Consider the following 22,414-nt stretch of genomic DNA (forward strand, 5'->3'; position numbering starts at 1 on the left):
TTTTACCTGAACTGGTACCCAAAGCCAAGTTTATTATTTGACTGAGAGGGTTCAGACCTATGCAGAATAACTTTTATTTTGTGGTCTCCTTTTTATGGTTCTTGTGTACGTTCAAATAATGACTTCAGTTTGAATACCATAAATGGTCTTGTGACATCCTAGCACTTGCATGAACTATTTTTCATTCTACTACACAAACATAACATGCGGTAGGCCTGTAAATATAAGGCCATCATAAAATATGCAGTATTTAACTTAAATGACAGTTTGAGTCAAAGTTGCATAGAAACAAACTGGAAAAATCTACACTCCCTTGCCAGAGGTAATAAACGACTATTATATTGCAATGGAGGACTGCAGTCTTAATGGCTAAATGTTGCGTTATTTCTCAGCTTGTTTACTTGCACCATAAAACACTAAAAACACATTGTTGGTGTCATTAGAGAAGGTCAGTTCCAGCCAGCACATTTACACTTTGCCAGATCAGTTTGAGCTCTCTCCTCTTGGTGTCAGTTTTAGTGCACCCTACTTTGGCTAATTCTAAACACCCTCTCAAGTTTATGGTTTACAACGGGACCTGCCACTTCTTCACCACCGGCAGCATGGGCCTGTAAAGGGATTTGGCGTATGAATTCACAACCACTCTTAAGCGCTTGTATGGTTTTATTGAGCATGATAAGGGCTGGGTGGGGGTGCCAAAGGGGCGTCATGATCTGGCAAGAAGACTGGTTTTCAGTTCCAGCAGAGAACTACAGACAATATGCATTGTAATGTGAATGTTAATGGACTTGTAGAGACAAACCCAATTATGCACTTGCGTAGTGTTGCTAAGAGTTTTATTCTCTTACTTACTTCCAGTCGGTTGATTTTATGTAATTTAGAACTATGTTTGACATTTTCAACACAGAAAATGGCTTTTACCAAAAGTGGTATCCAACCTAACAAAGGGTGAAGGTAAGATTTCACTACTAAGCACGAGGACTCCAGCGTCTACATACGCATCACCACTTATTATCAAATATAAGTTTTTTATTTTATTGTGCTTATTTTTAAGGGGTCAATTTATTATTATTATTATGAGATTATTATTTGTGTAATTATTATTGTTGTCAAGTGTGCATTGTTGCTAAGTTGATCAATTAACATTAACAATGTAAAAACATCTAACTTGAACATTGCCTGCGCAGTTAATAAAGGTTTGATGATGGTGGCCTTCAAGATTCCACTGAAAAATGCAAACTGGAAAAGCAGGCCGTTGTATTCTCATGCAATGGGCCTCCGTAGCCTCGTATAAAGAATTGAGCACTAAAATAAAGTGTTTCCATTTGTTCTTCATCCAACGAGCACATTAAGTTAACTCTTTGGTCATTATTATCCTCTTAAATAATCCAGAGCTCCAGCATTTGCATTGCAACTTCAATACACGCAAACTTTCCATTGAGCGAGAGAGAGACAGAGAGAGAGAGGGAGAATTGGCATCATCTGATATGCAGAATACAAGATTAGTCTAACAGCAGGAAGCTCGAAAGGGAGGTCACATAGACGTGTGTGCGGCAGATGGTGAGGAGACTTCAACAATAATATAAAAGGGGCACATTAACATGAATCATGATTAGATTTTTTTTTTATAGTGCCAACTGTGTGCTGATCCCCAATAAACATAAGGTTAACCATGATTGGTTAATTCTATTCACACCCACATCCCAAGTTACAAGCGGGTGTGCACACTTTTGCATTATTTGAGTTATATGTTATTTTTACCTCCCCTCAGTCAGATTTTTTTTCTATTAAGTTGCATAGGTCACAATACAGGTTGTGAAATTATTTATCTCAGTCTCATTTTTTTTTATATCGCATAAACACTTGCATATTTTTTATATGCACTATATTGTATACTGTCTTCATCATGTACTTGTACCAACATGCCATCTAACAGCTGATCCACAGTAACAATGGGATGTTTCTTTCAGCAGCTTGCAAAAGAGCTACAGACAGACTGGAAGAGTCACATAAAGGCGCAGAAGTAGACGTTTGAACTTCATTGGTCGACTCATGGATCAAACACCTGCTGAGGTCAAAAGGTTACAGAAGGACAGATTAAGTTCACCTGTAAAAATTATCGAACATTTTAGGCTCATTCTGACAAAGAGAACGCAAGGAAAAAAGGAGTCAAAGAATTTGCACCAGACTTTCTCCTTGACCCCTGCCAAGCTTTTACAAGTGAGGAAGTTTCTCCTGACTCGCCACTGCTCCCTCCTCCTTCTCCTCTCCTCCTATGCTGGGACACCCCCTCTGCCCTCCTCTTCTGAGAAAGTGGGTCTCCCTCCTTCCCCTCTCTCTCTCTCTCTGACTCTCCCTCTCATCGAGGTTTTAACACAATACAGAGCTGGCGGCCTCAGTAGTGCCTTGGACTGTAGCAGACGGAGCAGCTTGAGCAAGCACCAACATGGACGTCAAACTTCTGCCACTGATGCTTCTCTTGGCCGTGGTCACACATGGACCTACAAGTACCGGTAAGTTAGAATCAAGCAGGCTTTTATGATTATTATTATTATTTCACCGATCTACTGTGCACTGTAAGACCTTTCATTTGTTAGTCTGAACTTGACATTTTTTTTTTTTTATAAGACTATATTTGTTATTCTCATAATTGTTATTTTGAAATAGCTGATATACCTCAAGAATATTATAAAATCTCAAATGTGAAGTATTTTTTAACGTCTGAATATTGATGGTCAAATTGTATCCTTTTCTCTTATTATTATTATCATTATGATTGTTATTATTATTTAAAATTCATGATTCTTGGCTTAAATAAATGAATTCCATCATATGATGTATATAATCACATAAGCTACATTTATCAAGAGTGGCACTTCCCAATAAATTTCTCGCACAATTTGTTTTGAGGTTTTTGCATAAAAATTATGCATGCTAGATTTTTTTTTTTTAACAGGACACCAAATGGTTATCTAACAAAGTTGCATGTTATCAACTGTGTGGCCCCGCTTTAGTGTCACCTTATGTCCCTTGCCAGGCGTCAAATCAGACTGTTGAGCTGCCTGACCTGCGCTTATGTTAATCTTATTGTTTCTTCCCTGCTAACACCCCCACATTGCATATTAAAGACGTGTGTGCATTTGGCTTTTCTCTTTGCTTTCTTTTAATTAGCTTCTAATTAGGGTTAAACAACACGCTAGTGATAGCTGTGGTGGCTCATTTCGGGCGCCAGAGCTGCGTGTTGCATAATGATCCCCTCGTTTGCATTAGAATAGGGTGTCGGCATAAGGCTTATATTACTTGGGTCTTTGCCATTTGTGGTGGCACATTTGGTATAAGTAAATTATCACTATCAATATCTGGTTGGTCATAGTTACACTAGGTGCACCTGCTTTATTTGACTTATTTAAATTTATTGTGCAGTACCTTGTTAAAAAAACAAGGAATACATTGCAAAATGTTTCATTTTGAAAGCCGTCATTATGGACCAATCCGCAAGCTGTATTAAGGAATGCGCTTATCATACTTTGACGTTTGATGTTATCAGCTTGCATCTGCAGTAGTGCACCGGGCCCCGCGAGCTTCCATGCTGGTGGCACACGGGTGATTTGTAATCATTTTAAGAATGTACTTAGGGTGATTTCCACTGAGGCTGTGTGAGCTGCAGAGGGCTCTTTTATGAAAGAGGATGACATCAGAAATTGTGTGTTGAGGACCCTTTAGTGAGAGAGGTCCGGCTGAATACGTTCTGAGTGAAAAGCTAAAATTCTGTGGTGTGTGCGGGTGTGGAAAAAAGAAAGCGGTCAAAAAGGGACTAATCTCTTTTTAATGAACATGTTGTCGAGAGCAATAGCACGTAAACTCGTATGTTCCCATGCTTTGGAAAGATGTGAGAGTCGATTAAACACACTTCTAGCACAGAAGTCAGTATGTAATGACATCACCGTTTAAGAGATTAATACTTTATAATTTCCTTATTCCTAATTCTTTTAACGGAGTGTCATTTTTTTTTTTATTAGGGACATACAATACAAAGTGGGTTTTGATTGCCTAAAAAGAAGACACTAGTTCTGCATTGTTCTTTGCATATTGTCTTTCAATTTTCAAATTTTCTATTTGATGTGTTTGCAGCAAAGCCCATCAGTCTGGTGGAGAGGTGTTGGTGTCGTTCTACTCTCAACACGGTTCCCCAGCGCTCCATCAAAGAACTCAAGTTCCTCCACACACCCAACTGTCCATTCCAAGTCATGTGAGTATAGCACTTTAGATATTTGTTTTTGTGAAGGTTTTTCAGTTCAGCTTCATTGATCTGTCGTTTTAGTTCAAGTAAATGGTTAAAGCAGCTAAGCAACAACATAAACAAAACACGCTGTATTTGTTGCTTTGATTTGATTTTCATGTGTGAACGTAAAATAGTTGGCTGGGCTCTGACGACGTGAAGGAAATGCTATCCATCCAGCAGAACAAGCTGGAATATATAAATTCAAATATATTACACAAGAGCGCTATATCACAAGTTGCCAAGTGGTGGGAAATTTTTGGACATACTGGTAGAAATGTAGTGCTTTTGTTTTGTTTTGTGTTGTTGTTTTTTTTTTGGGTGGATATCGACAAATGTGATAAACAGAACAGGAACAGTTGTTATATCTAGATACACGTTCCTGCTTTGCCAAGAGAATTCTCTAGTCTTACACAAACTGCTGCCATGCCAAAAATGTACAACAGTCACATATTTAACAGGCGAGCAATTTTTGGAGCTTGCATTTTGATGTCTAAATTGTGCAAGGAACATTAATTCAACTTAAGTCCTTGCCAAATAATGTCATGAGAAGATGTAGGAAAAAATGCTCGATTAAATGTAATGAAGTGTGAAATATTACGAATGACTGGAGACCAGCCCAGGTTGTCAATCACAGCTGACTTCAGATGAAAGTGTGTTTGTTTGTATAATATGCAAAAGATATAGTTTGAGAATTACAAAGTAAACTATTAGTAGTGAATTTCCCCATATCTAAAGGATATCATTTTTTTCTAAATATAAACTTTTCTTGCTTAAGCTTCCAAATATTTTCCTATTCAACTAATCCAAGAGATTTTAAACAATTCTACAATGTACATGTATCAAGTCTGAAATGTAGAAATTGTTGTGACAAGCAATGAACACTGTTAATGTGTAATTTAATGTATAATGCTATAATACTACACTGAAAAAAATATTTTGCCAAGTGACTGCACAAATAAAATAATGTGGATCCAGATAAATTATAATAATTGAGTTAATTTAATCTACAGTTATTTTCTTTTTTTTTTTTCTTTATTGAAGGTTCATTTGTTGTAAGGTGTTTAAATCATCCATAAAGAGGCTACTTCAAAGTGTTGCACTCCGAATTAAGAAAAAAATGACGGCCGGAGCTTGAGGGGGCTATTTATGTTTTGCAAAGGAAGCAATAATTAAGGGTCAAAGTGATTACCTTTGTGTTTCTGCTGACCCCCTGCGTCCCTTTTCCACTTTCTCTTTTTTTTTTTTTTTTTATCTGCCGCCTCAGACCGCACAGCAAGGCTGAGTCTAATGTCACCGATCTGGAACACATTAACTCAAAAGCCTCATTCATTAGTTTTCTATAGAAAATCAGGTGGCAGAGGCCTCAGCCAAAAGGCGAAAAGGCTGCCAAATGAGGAGGAGGCGACTTGTGACTCTATGGAGCATGAATGAATGGCAAAAGGTCGCCGAGGACACAGAGAGATGCGACCAGCCCAGAGGAGTCAAAAAGTCATTTCGGCGAGGTGAGAGGAGAGGAGAAAAGCATCTCGCTCCTGAGATATCGCCACTGAGGCACATGAAAGCACGTAGAGAAACATTATACTTCTCTATGACCCCCCCGCCTCCCCTCGCCCTGCCTGACAGTCACCCGCCATGCTCCCCAATATGACCCCCGCATCTCCGTCCCACTCATCCCAGCATGCTGTTGGTATTAACTTGCTGTGAAGTAATTACTACCTGCTGCTTGTGGAACACCAGCCTTCAAACTTGAGCCAAGTCAATTAGAGGTGACTTGCTGGCCCAGACCAGCAGATAGATAAAACAGGACAGAAGGGATTCTAGGAACACATCAAAAACAGGATGGAGGTCCCAAGCGGATAGACATGCCATCCCCCCAATAAAAGAAGAGGAGAGAAAATAAACACAGATCCAGTTACGGATCTGCTGACATGTTAGTTTGAGGGATTGGATGCTCCTCGTCTCTTTAAAGTGAGATGCCATTTGCTCGTCTGAGGTGAGGAACACAGAAGGTGGCCGGTTAAAGCGAGATGGTGTTTCATTTGTGGAGCAGTGTGATGGAGATATGGAAGGAAGAGAAAGACTCCCCTCGAAGTTGCCAGCTCTCACACATGACCTTTTGTCACAAAGGTGTGACACACACATGTTAAGAGCCGAGCCGCCTGCCCCCGACTTGTGTTGCTACAAATCTTCACCTAAATGTTTACACATGTTTTCATCACTCATGGGGATGCTCTCTCACACACACACACACACACATGCGCACACACACACTTGGACCACAACAATGGTAATCAATCATACTCTGGGAACACATTGATGTCCCAGAAATATCAGTCCATAACTTGGCTTTAAATTCACATTTTCAATATGTTCAATTATTTCACCATTAGAAGAAACAACAATAGTAAAAAGAATAAAGATGTTCAGAAAATGGATGATTATATAAAATAGTAATATTGGTTCAAATACCTCAGATAGAAAAAATATTTCTCTCTTTTGCCACAATTTGAAGGTAAATGATAAAAGTCAAAGCACATATTTCCACCAAAATAAAAATAAAATAATAATAATTGCAGAACTTTAGTTTTCTTGGGACCGCACCTTGTAGGAGGATGTAAATCTTAAAATGTATCTTTAAGATAACAGAGAACTTAGATGGATATTTTCGATGTATTGATTAGGAAAATGCCCCTTTTCTTCTTTTGGTACATGAAAGAATTGGGTTCGAGCACTCTCCGACAATACTGTTTTAAATGACCCTAATTTGTATCCGCTAATTATTTGGTTCAATCACAATTAAATTGAACCACCGGTCAGATCAAAAGAAGTTGCCAAAGTCAAAGTTTACATCAAACAAATGTGCACAGATGTTTTCGACTCTGTGCAATATCACGCAAGCAGTCAGGAGATTAAGCCTTGAGAAAAAAAATAAACTTCAATGCGACAGAGTTTTTTTTTATCTTCTCACACACTTCCATCTACTTGATCTACTTCTGAGCCCAAACGGTGCGAAGTGGCATACTTTCTTTCAAATATTAATATCATATTGTTGCTAATCAAATACAAAACCCTAATGAGGCCATGCACGAATTAGATATACTCCTTGTTATGCGTGGTCCACCTTTACGAGGAGACATGGTAAACCAAGCTTTGAGGCACAAAAAGTACATTTAGAAGGAACTACAAGCAGACCTCCAGGGGCAGATGATGTAAAGTTGACCGGGGCAATCATGGTCCAGTCACACATAAATCGCTGCATCTCAAATGTTTCCATGTGAGTGAGCCACATGAATGAGAGGAGCCGATGTGTTCACACCCACAGCAGCGCAACCACCCATTTCAAAATACGATCAACACCCGGTCTGAAACAAATCCGTGTAGATTTACGCAGCGGTCCATGCCAGTCATGGAAACAGGACTGGATGAACATATTTCTCTGTCTTTTTTTTTTTTTTTCTACTGCAGCTGCTCTTCAGTGGAAACAGAAAAGTGTTAATTTCTCACAGCTGGCCAAGGGTTGACAACCTGTCATGCTCAATGAGCATCACATTTACAGCTCACATATGTTAGAAGACATGCTGAGGTTTAGCTCAGGTGTTTTTGACCGCTATTTTCATTAAATATGTCTCAGCAGTGAAGAGTCCCTTCTTTCCCCCCAATGAAATACATTAATTGTTATCAAATGAAGAAACTTTGTTAAAAAACTTTAAACTTTAGAGTTTGGTGTCACAGCATCCTGGAAGCTGGTTTTACACAATGTGAGTTTTCAAAGATGAAATGGTGCTATTATTCCATATTTAGTCAAAGATATTGTGATTTATAAGCAACAGATAAGCTAAAAATGCCCAGAACCAGCACATAAAACTTTAAGTGTTTACGCAGCAGTAGGTCATTAACATTACCTTTTATCACCTCACTACATGATAGTATTTATTATCCAATTGGGAGTAATGAAGTGGAAAAAAAAACACACACATAATGCAGTTATAAAACAGTCCGTCTTATGCATTTGTGGATCTCAGTGTTCCAACTCTTAGAGTTGATCTTGCCAAAGAAGCTTTTAAAACGTATCTCTTTTGGCTTCACTGCAAATTTATAGGCAGAGGGTGCTCCATAGACAATGTAGTGCTGAATTTTTGTCAACAATAAACCTGATTTACGTATACAGGACATCAAAAACACACACTTCACATGTAAACTTGAAGTAATTGGAGAAGTCAAGAGGCCTTTTTGTGGGTCAAACTTGACGGTAATGTGCATTCTTCCGTGAGCATACGTTATGTCAAGAAAATAAACACTAGTGAGTCAATATGTGGAACACATAGGCCTGCAGAGAAGACATTATTTATGATTATGTGTCTGTCTAAATTAATGGCACATATGCTCCTTCATGAAGGGTAATGTAGGTTGACGGGAACATACAGTATTCCTTTTTTTTTTATCTATGGCTGCCTGAATTAGCATCATCTTGTGTTTTTTGCTTGCTAGCAGACTACATTCCAAAATAAAAGTACAATTTTAATTCTGGAGTGTGTAAGTTTTTCTTTAGTTTCTTAGGAGTCAATTACTAGTTCACTGAAAATGATGTCAGATTAGAGGGAGGTGCTATTTTTTTGTTTTTTTTTTTGCAGGCTACTGTCTGGTTAATAAAGTAAACCATTTGGAATAGACAGGATTTTATCATTTGCCATTGCCTTCCATTGAGAAAAAAAAATGTTTCTGCAATTCAATTTAAAGTGTAAAAATAAAATTCTGAATTTTTTATGGAAATCAAATTAGTTGTCAGGTATTGCAAATTGCAGTCAAAGCTGTACCCTATTCATAATCCAACCCTCTTTTGTCTCCACCCCACAGTGCCAAACTGAAGAGCAACAGGGAAGTTTGCATCAACCCAGAAACCAAGTGGCTGCAGCAGTACTTAAAGAACGCCATAAACAAGTAAGAATAAAAACCACTCTCTCTCTCTTCGAGTGGGCTTGCGCATCTCTGACCAAGACAGACATGACTAATTACAATTTAGAGCCGACACAGAACAAATAAACCACTGATACAAATTGCTGCTTCACCATCTTGCTGGGAATTACTCCTTGAAAGCGATGACTTGGTTGATGTAAGCCGCCTGAATTATTATCTGTGAAATGATGTGCATGTAGTTAAGATGGCTGATAAATCTGTCTGTGGTGCGCCTGCTTCCTCCTTTCTCATAACCTTGTGTCTGAGCATCACAGGCGTCATCACTGTGTTCATCATCATCAGCTCACACGCCCGCCGCACTTAGTAATACACTTAAACACAAAACTAAATGCATGCTCTGCAAAATCATCACCACAAATTGCACATTAACAGCAGATTTGCCATGGCCGCGGGGCAACACCGGGGGAGGAAAGTTTGGAAGGTCTAATATCAGTGGCAGAGCATTCACATTTTAACAAGCCATGTTGTTAAAATGTTCACATTCCTCATAAGCAAAAGTGTCTGCTGGTGATTATCGCCAGGCTGAATGTCTGATTCTCGAAACACTACAAAAGCTCACGTTGGGAAAACAAAACAAGTCATGTGGATGTACAAGGAGTCAATTGTTTATGCATGACTTGCCTAAATAGTAAAATATTTGTCAGCATTAAGCAAACCATATAAAGCTAATTATACCTTGTAAACATTTGTTTTAAAGCAACAACAACAAACGTTTAATGTGTTTACAAACAAATCTCTGAATTCACCTAATTTGGTTTCTTGCCCGGCCTTTAAACCAATATGAGCAGCCACTACTTCTCAAGTGATTTGAACAAAAAGAAAAAAATATGGGGCTGATTTAACAAGGAGAGTTATTTTGGCTCGGCGCAGCTCCGAATTGTTGAGGGAATTACTGCTGTCGACTTTGACTGTCTCTACATGAGACCCTACATGTTTGGCATCACATGTTGCGATATAGTATCAAGCATAACATTTCCCAGTGTGTCAGATGAGAAGATTGTGCTCCAGCCTGGGAACAGATGCATATTATTTATTTTTATTAGTGCACTTCACATGTGTCCATGATACACATTTCTAACCCCACCTGGTAGCCTTAATGTCTCATATTACATCAATGTTGTTACACTGTGAGAGATGACCTAAAACACGGAATGTGACATGAAACACAAAATAGTGCCCTACCGAGAATGAAGAAAATCATTTATTTGGTTCCCTTGCATGGAGCATGGCTGTACTTTATCACATCGCTCTTTTCATGTTAGATTACATCAACTGTATATTCCTTATAAAAAAAAAAAATCATACACATTATACATGAATGGAAATAAAAAAAAATAAAAATATTAAAATAAGTATAAACAAATCAAATTAGAATTAAATACCAATAAATAAATAAAAACCCTCAGCTCTCATTTATGTATTTCTTGTCGCAGTATGAAATCATGTTTTGTTTCCTTTGGTTTCTGCAAAGGAAAGCATATTATTTGCCATTAAACATATTTCCAACTTTGTGCGCAGGGTGAAAAAGTCAAGAAGACGCAACAATAAGAGGAACTAAGTCTGAAGGATGTTGGTCAAGCACCCTCGGGTCCAACCTGTGTACCTCCTTTCCACTGCTATGGATGTATGTAAACACGCTGTATGTACCTGTCCACCTCTCTGGACTGCTTGCACAAGAAGCACTTCACCGCCAATATGTGCCACCCACCACAGGCTTCTCTGGATGTCCACACAGTCCCGCCTGTAGCCCCCAAACACTCCACGGTAGCACCAAGTGCGATTAAAACCTGTCTTGCAACAATTGATGCAAATAATGTCACTTGTGTTTGTGAGAGTGTGTGTAGGAAAAGGCATTTTGAATTTTCTCTTTGAACAGATTTACGGGTAATGATTTTGCCCACCACCTTATGTCAAGTGTGCTTTAGTCATTTAGGATTATAATTTGTATCATTTTTATAGGCGGGTCACACTAACACAACTTTCTCAAGATCTTTTGAAATACTTGATTTGTGCTATGATCAAGAATGTCAATTAGCCACTAAGTAGATATATTCCGACTTTATGCCTTATGTATGTGAAAATGGCACTATTTTTAAACACATTTTTTTAGGAATGACAAACATGCCGCAAAGCACTGGTTCATGTGGTGCTACACATTCAGGAAGCATTTTTATTATTCATACGGTTTGTACTGTTTAGATCATGCAAAACTATAATCAGTTCATGTCTTTATTTTTGGGAGTATTTCTTAATGGTCTGATGTAAAGTTGAAATAAGAGAGAAAGATGATGAAGAAAATGGAACAATGGAGTTTTGGTGTATGTATTGTGTGGTAAAGCAGCTTTTGCTGATTGAGCATATCAGTAGTGACCAAATATTTATTCAGTGCATCACACAACAAGATGAAACCTCAGCTATAAGATCAGAATTCCTAATCTGGTAAAGGTTTTTACTGTTTGGAGACATTTGAGCAAATTGACTGCAATATTCTTGGATGAGAATCGATGGGCAAGTTGGCTATATCAAAAAGCTGAACAGCTTGTCAAAAAGGGAATGTTCATGATGGCCAAGAGAACGGTTTGATGATCTTTTATCATGCATAAAAATAAATATTTTTGAGCCACTTTATTATCAAGTGCTATGTCTTGTTAATGTTACAATTTTTATTTTTATATTGTGTAAATACTCACTGAATGCTTTTTAATACAGAATACAGTACAGTAAATATTAAATGAAGGCTAAAATGTCATATTTCTGTCATGCATTAGATTGTGGATACAATTTGTCATTTCTTGCACCAGAGGAATTAGATTTCTTCTTAGAATGTTAAAAGTCAGCCAAGCCAATTAAATTCTGTCCTCCAATTGTGTTTTTGTTCTCTCTGCTTTCATTCATTTAACAGCGCTGGTGTCCATCTAAGGATTCCACTGTTGCATCTTGTTTTAATCCGTCCAACAAATTGAGAATTAAAGTCAATATTATTATTCAAGCCATATTTCAGCACAGCCACACCAAACACTTGATTAGCTTTGAAAACCCTTCCTATTTATATTTAGTGTCAGTACAACCTGTGAGGCAAAGCAGAGCAAAAACTGTGTTTTACGATCCAACATGTGCTTTCTATTAAGACACTCCCAGCACCCCATAGACTTTCCTTTCTGCTTAACTATTCACATACTACAAACTGGTGGTTGTGGTCTTCGTTAACTTTATTTGTTATGTTTGACAATTGGCGGGCTGCTTGCTAACAGGCTATAATCCAATTAGGTGGCAGCCAGCAGTGCAATAAGCATTCTTAGAAAGTAAGTGTGATAAATATGAATGGGCTATAATTTCAGGTCATAATTCAGCACCACAATAATGAATCAATCCGTGACTCCACAATGCCAATAACAAAATGTGAATTTTAGAGGTAATGTGAGTACCTTATGTTCATATTTGGTGCCCTTTTTAAAGAGAAAAATACATTAAAAAAAATGAGTGTAGCCGCGCATAGATTTCACTAATATTGCAAAGAGCAATTACTAATATAATGTATTAAAGAAACATGCTTATTTTAACCATTACAATATATCGCTGTATCACAATGTTTGTAATGACACTTTTTGTATTTCTTACCGTATATTTTTTTTAACACTGTTTTGCATTTACTTGTTAGTATGCAAAAATAAGTGGGCATCATTTGGACACCAAGAAAATGTGAAATAATCTTTGTAATCTGTTTATGACACATTTTTTTAAATATATCTCATGTATTAGCAGCATTTGTATTTTGTCTGTAAACCATGAGACAGTATTTTAGCTAGCATACGCAAACCACTTTTTCAATAAAGTCACATGAAATTATTTTTTTAGTTTTATTGCGTTGTTGTTGTTGTTGTTTCCATAATTTATTCTCCCTGACACTAAAATGAGGACATTTACAATGAACAAAAATACATTTAGTCCAGATGGGCAGGCCTAAAGATTTAATTTTGAAGTAAGACCACGTACACGCTGCAACATACCCTTTCACGGATATCAAATCAAAAACACTCTTGCTCTGAAAAAGCTCTTGCATCTTTCTTGAGTTGCTATAAATTTAGTTTTACTCCTTGGCAAAATGTAGCTATGAGTCAGTGCCTCGAAAGCCATAAACCTCACAGCACATCACTGATCCTGCGTCTTTCTCTGTTTTCAATTCTTTCTTTTTTTTTTTGATAATGAGAATAGACCAAATAGGCTCCAGTTTAACTTTAGCCCTAATGAGGACAGTTCAGCACTTCATAAAACGGATCAATAAAAATGTCTGGGAATGTCCACGCCCTGTCACAAGCCACAATAGAAGGAGGACCGCTTAGCTTCTTCGCCAACCAACACACAACACACTAATGAAGAATTCATCTTAGTAAAATGAGCACGCTTGTCTGAGATTTCACACCGACGTGCGTTCATTTGTGCTGATTCATTACTCCCCAGGAGCACCAGGGAACCCACGGAGCTCCAATGTGTCAGCTCTAATCAAGCAGAGCCATGCTGAGCGGATTCATTTCATGGCGCTGCTCTCTCCTCTGACCTGCGGCCAGTCATATGAGCAACACGAGACACTTTTTGGAGGTGGACCAAGGGCGATCCAAGGTCAAGGTTGCTTGTTTGGGGCCTTCTGGGCTCAGTCAGAAATGATTTCTATACTGTGCTTACTCAGCTGAGGCCGCGTTATGATGAAGGTGGTGGACATATGCACGGGATGTTTCTGAATATGTTTTTCAGCAGACACTTAGTCATGCTCCATTTAATTGAGGAATTTTAGCGGTTTATTTGAGATTATTCTTTTTACAATATCAGTTCCTTGAAATGTTCTCATTAAAACTGACAAATCAGTTGTGAGTCATAAAATGTGTCCCGTAGGCTTATTCGAGTTTGTTCTCATATGCATACTCAGCCCAACTGAGAGCAATAAAGCACAGACACCAACAGGTGAAACCAACTAATCATTTTTCAACAAAAAAAAGTACAACATCATCCACAACTAGGATTTCACACTCGTGCCCACATGCATGCATGCAAGAAATCTTTGCATGGATCTTTGCTTATTCATCGTTCAGCAAAAAACATCCAAAGTGATATTTCTGCACTAAATATGAAGAATATGAAGTAACCCTGCAAAATAATGTTTCAATTTATTTTGATTGAGACTGCCTAATGTTTAACGCAGCATTGAATGCGATTAGTTAATCAATAACAACGAGCCTATATTTTGTTTTCAGCCATTCTGGGATTTTATTTTTTACATAATAAAAATGTCTAATATTTTTTTAATCCAGGAGTTAATGTAAAATTTAACAATAATCACACAACTAATCTTTTTCATACCTCCATACAGAATAAAGCTAATTTGGACTAAATACAATCAATATTAAATATTTGGCGGGTTTTTTTTCTCAAATGTTGAGTAACAAGTTTTTTTTTGCATCATAATCAAAATTTACAAAAACAATTGATTAGTTATGTACTGTAAACTTGCCCCTGTTCTACTTTAACTTTTGCGCCTGCAGAAAAAATATGGTGGATTAAAATGAAATGTTTTCTGTGAATCATTTACATGGAAAAGAAAAAGTGAGCGCACAGGAACCGTCAGGTTGAATCACCTGAGCCAGAAATCGTAACCATTCTGGACAGCAAATTGCCTGGCCGACTTGCTCTTGGAGGTTGTGTGTAATCCGGCATGATTTGAGGCTCTCGACTGTACATCTTTGAACAACTTAATACCAGTTAATAGGAAACATGTTGGCTGTAGAACTGCACTACTGACTGTAGACTGTGATTGCGAATGTGCATTTAACTTGTATTTCTCGTGTTCTGAGGATAGGATAAGCGCTCATCTTCCTTTTAGACACGCTATTCAACTCCGCATTGCAGGTCATTTTGAAGACTTGGTTTCATGCAAAGGGTCAGATGGAGCATACATTTAGTGGGGGACATTCATCCTGGGGTCCTTCTACTAAGAATCTGGTGTTCATTAGTCTTTTAAGAAAAAAAAATGCCATAAAAGCAGAGTGGGCAACATTTAATAACATTTGGTTTTGTAAGTAACTATCGTAAGTATCGAACAACTCAGTCCTCCTGCCTGTGTGGTGACCCCGCCGCACGCATACCAACCATGGTTACCGCCCACCGCCAACCGTCACCAGGCCTGAACATACAAACTATTCACAATGGCCTTCAACGGTGTCTCACTGAGACGGACGAGGACCGTGGATGTGTGAAAAGCCTGAGAGAAAGACAAAAAGGGTGAGAAATGAGAATGAAAGAGTTCACATCTCTCTCACACATGAGATTCCTTCTCCATCAAACCAAAAGAACACATTCCCATATAAAGCTGCAGAGGGCTTCAGAATGCCCTCAGGTCCATCATGGCTGACTTTTTAGGGGTCCCCTCACCTCCAGAACAGGTTGATCAATACTAGCCAAATATCTTCTGTTTGAACAAGCAACAAAGGGACAAAGTCAGTAGAACATGAGATGAATCTCACCCTAAATCATGTATTGTGAGTTTCAGCTCAGCAGAGAATAGCATGCAATGTATCCTTGTTTATTTGCATATTGTGGAAAAGACGTAGAAAGAAAGAGGCTAGTGAAAAAGAAGAGAAAATTGACATCATCATTCACGGCTCATTTTAGAGGACGTCGCATGGATAAAAAGACTGCTATGATGCCCGCTTAATGAATCGTTGCATTGATGCCCGCCTCCGCAGAGCGTCTTTGTTGCCTGCTTATCAGAGTGCTCTGTTGCCATTTAACTGACAAGCATCATTAGGCAGAGCGTTGACTTCCCAGATATTTTCCACTGCAAAGGCAAACAAGGCCTGCATGCAATTATCACTCAAGCTGCACCATTCCACTGTATAATGTGTCTTGTGTTAGTGCTTAGCAGAGTGATGAGCACAAACAATCATCACAATTCCAGACAAGACATGTCACCCTCACATGAAGGACTAACATTAGACAAGTAGCACATGGTCACAGATGGCGGCTGTACAAATTAGGATTATATTCAAGACAGATGAGGAATTTATATAGGTATTGTGATAAGAAGACTCGGTTGAATGTCTGCTATAACTTGTGTATTTGTTAACAATATGCGACTATGAAATAAAAAAATGTGATTCAAGAATTGAAACCTGAGTGTGTGACATGTTGAAGATTTTGATTCAAAACTATTTTTTATAGTTTACGTTCACATCGGAGTATTAAAAGAGCTGGAAGGATTTCTCTCAAGTCAGCTGAACCGCAGCAAGAAAAGTTTGACTGCCAAGAGAGCAGAAGGAGAACATCCAAGCAAAACATGTCACCATCTGCAGGTGAACGTAATATGAACGCTGAATGCTTTTTATTTTATACTTGAAGCCCTGATATGATTGACGAGTAAGTCAACGAACCAAAAAAAACCACCAAAGTGTCAAATCAGAATGTCCATCATCGGGTTATACTACAGTGAAATAGATACCGGAAGAAGTCTCTGGATTGAAACCAAAGTAAATGAGTGATAATGTGTCATTTCAGATAAAAGCCACCATTTCACTAAGTAGCAGTAGACTTTTGCCTTCAAGACAATTTGTAAGTCTCTGCTCAGAGGTAGAACACAAAACAAGCTTCCAACATTTTTTTTTCGGGGTGGTTACAGGATAATATTGAACTGGACTTTTTCTCCCCGGCCCAGAAGAGGTGAAGTGTTTCTCATACGTTCTCCAGTTCATGAACTTACATTACTTGGGAAAAGGTTATAGCCAACTCCTGGTATGTGTTTCATAAGTCTTAATGTCTCTAATGGCTTCATTCAGTAGGTGTGATGCTAAACACAAACGTCAAAGGACTAAGCCAAACCCATACAAGTACGTTTCAATTAGTTTTGGGATGTTGCAGGCCTTTTTGACAACATACAGGACCTGTTAAAGCTTGTCCTGTGTTGTCTTCACCAATAATTAACATCTAAACCATAATCCAGTGATATTATATAAATATCGATATACTGGCAGCTATTGGATTAAAACAATCGAGTGGTAGTAATAATCAAGAGGATTACCCTTGGCCTGCCGCCGTGCTCTGCAGTCGGGATGTCGGCATAAAACAAAAGTAAGTGGGCATCAGTCACGTCATGTCTGAAGTTCTATTGCCACCCCGTAAAACCGCCTATCATCTTAATAATTTCACCAAACCAGAACGTTAACATAATTTTGGTCCATTTTGGGTTCAAAGGTTATCGTCACACTTCCAAATCCAAAGAAAACCACAAAGCATACTTATAAAGTTCATGCTGATAAATACAGTAAGCTAAAGTCTTGTAAAATTTCAGATGACATCACAATGACAGCAGATCAGCATTTGTTTGAGTTTTGAGCTCTTTTTTAAACTAACAACTATTTGCGCATTCACTTTTGGTGGTTCCAACATACCCGCCTTCAAAGCCTGGTGAATGCTACTGAAATATAACTTGAGTTTATTTGGAGGACTCTCTTTTAAAAAAAACTAGAATCAGTATCTTCATGTGTAGAGATGACACAATACTACTGAGACATAATAAAAACATACGGCAGAGCTTTGAAGCTGAAGATTTTGGAATCTTCCTGTTCAAAGTGAAAGATGATTCTGCTGGGAACTATTCTGGAAAGCTTCATAACAGGCACCAGCATTAATGCAATGATTCCTGACCTAAATTGTACTTTTATGATTCTACCAACATTCAGGGTGCTATGATATCTAACATATCCAATTGGCCTCTTTACATGGCATCCATGGTACTTATAGGAATATTTGGGTTCGTTCTTTGTGAAGAGACATGTGTTCTTTTGGTCTTATTTGAGTTACAGCATGGAAATCCGGAATATCATGAGAAGAAGTATGTAGAAATGTGACGCAGTTTCCATTCTTGGCTGGTCGATGTAAGTGCTCACCGTGGGTGGGAAAGTACAATAAAACGGAACAGTGAAAAGCACTGAGACGCGACTCCCTCCGACAGCGAGACAGGTCACATGAGGGATGTCACATGGGGTCAAAGGTTGTCCAACTACCTTGGGTGGCATAGTTTGGTTTCCCCTGCCGAATCCTCCCTCGGGGAGTCATGAGGAGACTTTCGACAAACATGAGTTGCTCTCTCAATGCCCCGCTGTGCCTTGACATGTACGCGCTATTCCCATGTTACACATCATGTGCACTGCAAACCAGCTGAGGAGAGATTTGGATGACAAATGTATTGAGTAATAAGCACATGGCAGCCTGGGTGGGTTAGTAAAGGAAAATCTTGTCAGAGATCCATGCCAGTGATAACAAAATGGCAATGTGATGAAAATAAATATTCTGTTGAAGTCATAAATCGGAAAACTTTTACGATGTAGTGACACTATTTAACATGACACATTTTGATGTTTAAACGGTTTCATCAAAATGATGTAGTGTAGCTTTACACCAGTGTAAACTACAACCACGTGGATGGAATGGATTTTATTTTCCATTTTATATCCTGCTTGAGGTCATCAGGGGGCTCGAGGGTGAGCTCGACCTTATCCCATGTGACTTTGGGCTACATCCTGGACTGATCTTCAGTCAATCACAGCAGGACACATATAAACAAACAACCATTCACCAATGGACAAGTTAGACTATTCTGGAGAAATCCCAGCAAGCATGCAACTTAAAGGAACATAAAGAAAGGTGAGCGCTGATATATAGACCTGGATCTGCAGAACTATGAGGCAGCCATAAAAAACATGATCATCTCAGCATAATCTCAGGAAGAAAAACGGTGGCCGAAAGTGATTTGATGCTTGACCTGAAATATAACACACTGCCAATTGAGAGACCAGATAAAAGCACAGGTTGAAGCCTAGGCGCCACAAATATTGCAGTCCTCGCAAAAGACTCTAAAAAAACAACAATAATTTGACTTAAAAGCGTCGTATGAAAAACACACAATGCTCAGTGGCTCATAAAAAACATTTAGAACAGCCGACTGGTGGGATTCATTGCATCATTCAGGGCTTAAGCCATTTTGGGCAGGGCTCCTGGCAACCTGCATTCAGCTCTGGTAATAAAATTCCAAATATGTATTGTGTTTCTCTTACCCAAAGGAAATAATATAATGAAGGTTTGAAATAAAAAAAGGAAAATTTTCTTGGCAGAATGCTTACAAGAAACGTAGCAAGTAAAGTTCACTGCCACATCCCAGAAAATGTTATATCTGCCGCCGCAAGCGCAATAGAAATTTGTCTGCAAAAATAGTTGTTTTTATCAATTGCGACTGTTGGAGTCATGGAAGCCAACTTGTGTCAGACATGATTTAAAATGAAAAGCAGTGGACCCTGTCCCACTTCTACAGTATTTTAGTCCAACACATCTTGTGGACTACAAAAGGCATGTGTGCACATTTAGAGCACTGAAGAGACTTGAATGCATCACTTCTGTAACCAGTGGGTGCTATTATGAACATCTTGTAGAAGTCTGGCCTCAGTTAAAGGACACGCATTTATGACAACTCAAGTTTATGGTTTTGTGAGGAAATCAATGCAGAACAATAAAATATATCCACCTCATCCAAAATATCATTCAGACAGAACGGATGATCCAGATGAGTAACTAATTTCACATGGCAATGCTGTGTGTTGTATTCAAAGCGTCTTTAGAAACTTGAGAGCGAAAGACGATAAAAATTGACCAATTTGGGCAGGCCAATGCAGTCGAAGGTGTTCTAAGTCTTAGGGGCGTTCCCATTATATAGAATTTTGCTAAAACAAATGTACATTTTAAAGCGGTGGCTGGTACATTTATAAATATTTGACTTCCATGGCGACATTACATAAGCGGCATTCTATTGCACAAGCGGCTTCTCCATCTGTTGCATTGCAAACATCAATGATTGTATAGCCAGAGGTTGACGTGTGTACATCTGGGAAGCATCCGTTTTGAATCAAAAGGTAGCACAATTGCCAAGCTGGAAACTATCAAGGGGCAAGAATGTTCTGGAAAATCGAACCAAAACTATCAAAAAATGTACGGATGATTTATTCAACAATGAAAATTAAAACCATCTCCAGCGCCTTGAATGTGATATGTTGCATTGATTATTTCAAAACTATTTCCCATTCTCAAGGTCAATATCCACTGTGACTATATGAAGCCAATAAATGTGTTTTACCCTAAAAGCACAACGTTTGGTGAGAAAAGCTTGTATGGTTCCTTTCCATCATTTCTTCTTGACCTACAATAGTCTGAAAACAAGCATGTGAATTCCCACTTTTAAGAATATATTTTCACAATGATGAAAGACAGACGAACTGCTGTCAGTCTTGTTCTTGTTTGTTGAACGATCCAATTCAGTCATGGGAGTGTTATTTCTGCATGGATTTCTTTGTATTTGGCCTTTGATTCCACGTCAGTGCTTTGTGGGAAAGACACGAATAAATCAAACTTTTTTGACAGCAGTAATTTTTGGGTCAGAGTTGAGTGTCGCATCTATGTCTATAGCGTGTCTCTCAAAGTTGGCAGCTTGAATCCAAGACCATTCATCCATTGTGAGGTGCTGCATTAAAAGGGCATTCATCTTGATTTTTTTTTTTTTTTTTACTTCAAAGCCAACTTTGCAAACTAAATTGTGTTGTCCAAATAAAACCTAATATATAATGCAAACAGATGACAAAGAAATTTGCAAAGTTATCCAATTACTGAATTCTTGACTTCAGAGAAAAATCAAAGGAGCACAAAGCAAATTGGATGTAAATGAATCAAGTCAATAAAATCCAAAGACATAAAAAAAAAAACCTCTTAAGTGATGCACATATTTTAGCACTCGTCTTACTGCTTTGCCAAGGTAAATATTGCCCCATGAAGAATCTCCATCCAATTTATAAACCAATTTAAACTTATTTCCATGTCATATTACTTAATGATCAAATGAAACAGAGAAATTTATAAATACAATTGTTTGGCCACATTGAGTGCCTTGGTGACTATGAAAATTAAATCACAAATTGCTCACTTATCATCCAGGATCCCTCTACAATGGATATACTAGGCCGTAAAACTGTGCTGCGAAACAGATTTGAAAAATAGCCCCTTACCTTAAATCAAGATCCACACAGCAGCTTTTGTTGCTCTGTCCTCCTGTGATGCTGCGCCCTGTGAAACAAAGCCAAACTTTAACAACCATCTTAAAACCACACACAACCAGATATGATTTCTAACATTGAGGTCACAGTGTTTCAAATCAGATGAGAACATTTCTACAGGTGGATCCACCACACAAATGCAAAGTGATGCATATGCTTCTCCCTTGTGTTTGCTCACAAAGAATTAATCATCATTTGGCACTGCTGTCAGCATATTTGTGATTTTTTTCTTGATTGAAAATGGCAATACAAGCTCAGCCGAGAATGTCCTGTTCAATATCAGTCTGGGCGAAGACAGCAAAGTGTTTCAAGGCGTCACGACTACACATGTACTGGCTCCAAACCAAAACACACACGCACACACACAACACTGTCTATAGTTAAATACATTTAAAAACAAATATGAGTGAAAGATTTAATTATGCTGTACAATATGAAAAGTCCCTTCACATCTTGGTTGAATACTTGATTTAGTTGATTTTAATTAACTTCTATGTGTGGCATTGACAAGAAAGCATAGGTGATGATTATCAAAATGTGCTTTGAATTAATGACATGCATTGACTGATGGCTGACATTTAATGTCTAGTGATGATCCTGGCCTTCTTCCCAGGGAATAACAAAATGGACCTTACAACTTCTGTTCAAGCAATAAGGAGATATAGGCAATATCACACAGAGTCCAGAAAACGAAGCCAACTTATCAAGACTGGAATCTATTACTAACGTGCTCTGTTTGGACTATTTAAAGCCTGTGCATAGTGAAATAACGTAAGGCATGAGGAGTGTTGCCTTTGTTCATCAGGACCAGATGCCATCAGCTATTAGTTAAGAACTTGATCTTCACTGGAAAATGTTGGATTTCACAGCAAATGTTGTTTCCTCGTGTGACTCAGCTACCTGCACTTGATGTCAATGCATCACACATGCTCTCTTATCCACGTCTAGTAGCCACATGAGAGGAAACACAAGAAATATGTGCACCCCCACGGTGTTTATTATCATATTATTCATCAGCTTT

At 38.3% G+C, this 22,414-nt stretch overlaps 1 protein-coding gene across 1 annotated transcript; it reads left to right on the forward strand.

The window, feature by feature from the left end:
- Window positions 1-2,344: 2,344 nt before the first annotated feature.
- cxcl12b (chemokine (C-X-C motif) ligand 12b (stromal cell-derived factor 1)) lies at window positions 2,345-13,102 on the forward strand. Its single transcript, XM_049721145.1, has 4 exons — window positions 2,345-2,513; window positions 4,132-4,249; window positions 9,137-9,220; window positions 10,775-13,102. Exons 1-4 carry the CDS (start codon window positions 2,447-2,449, stop codon window positions 10,812-10,814), a joined length of 309 nt encoding a protein of 102 aa, XP_049577102.1. The 5' UTR covers window positions 2,345-2,446; the 3' UTR covers window positions 10,815-13,102.
- Window positions 13,103-22,414: the final 9,312 nt, after the last annotated feature.

The sequence above is a fragment of the Syngnathus scovelli genome, chromosome 5, assembly GCF_024217435.2.
Source record: "Syngnathus scovelli strain Florida chromosome 5, RoL_Ssco_1.2, whole genome shotgun sequence".
Lineage (NCBI taxonomy): Eukaryota > Metazoa > Chordata > Actinopteri > Syngnathiformes > Syngnathidae > Syngnathus > Syngnathus scovelli.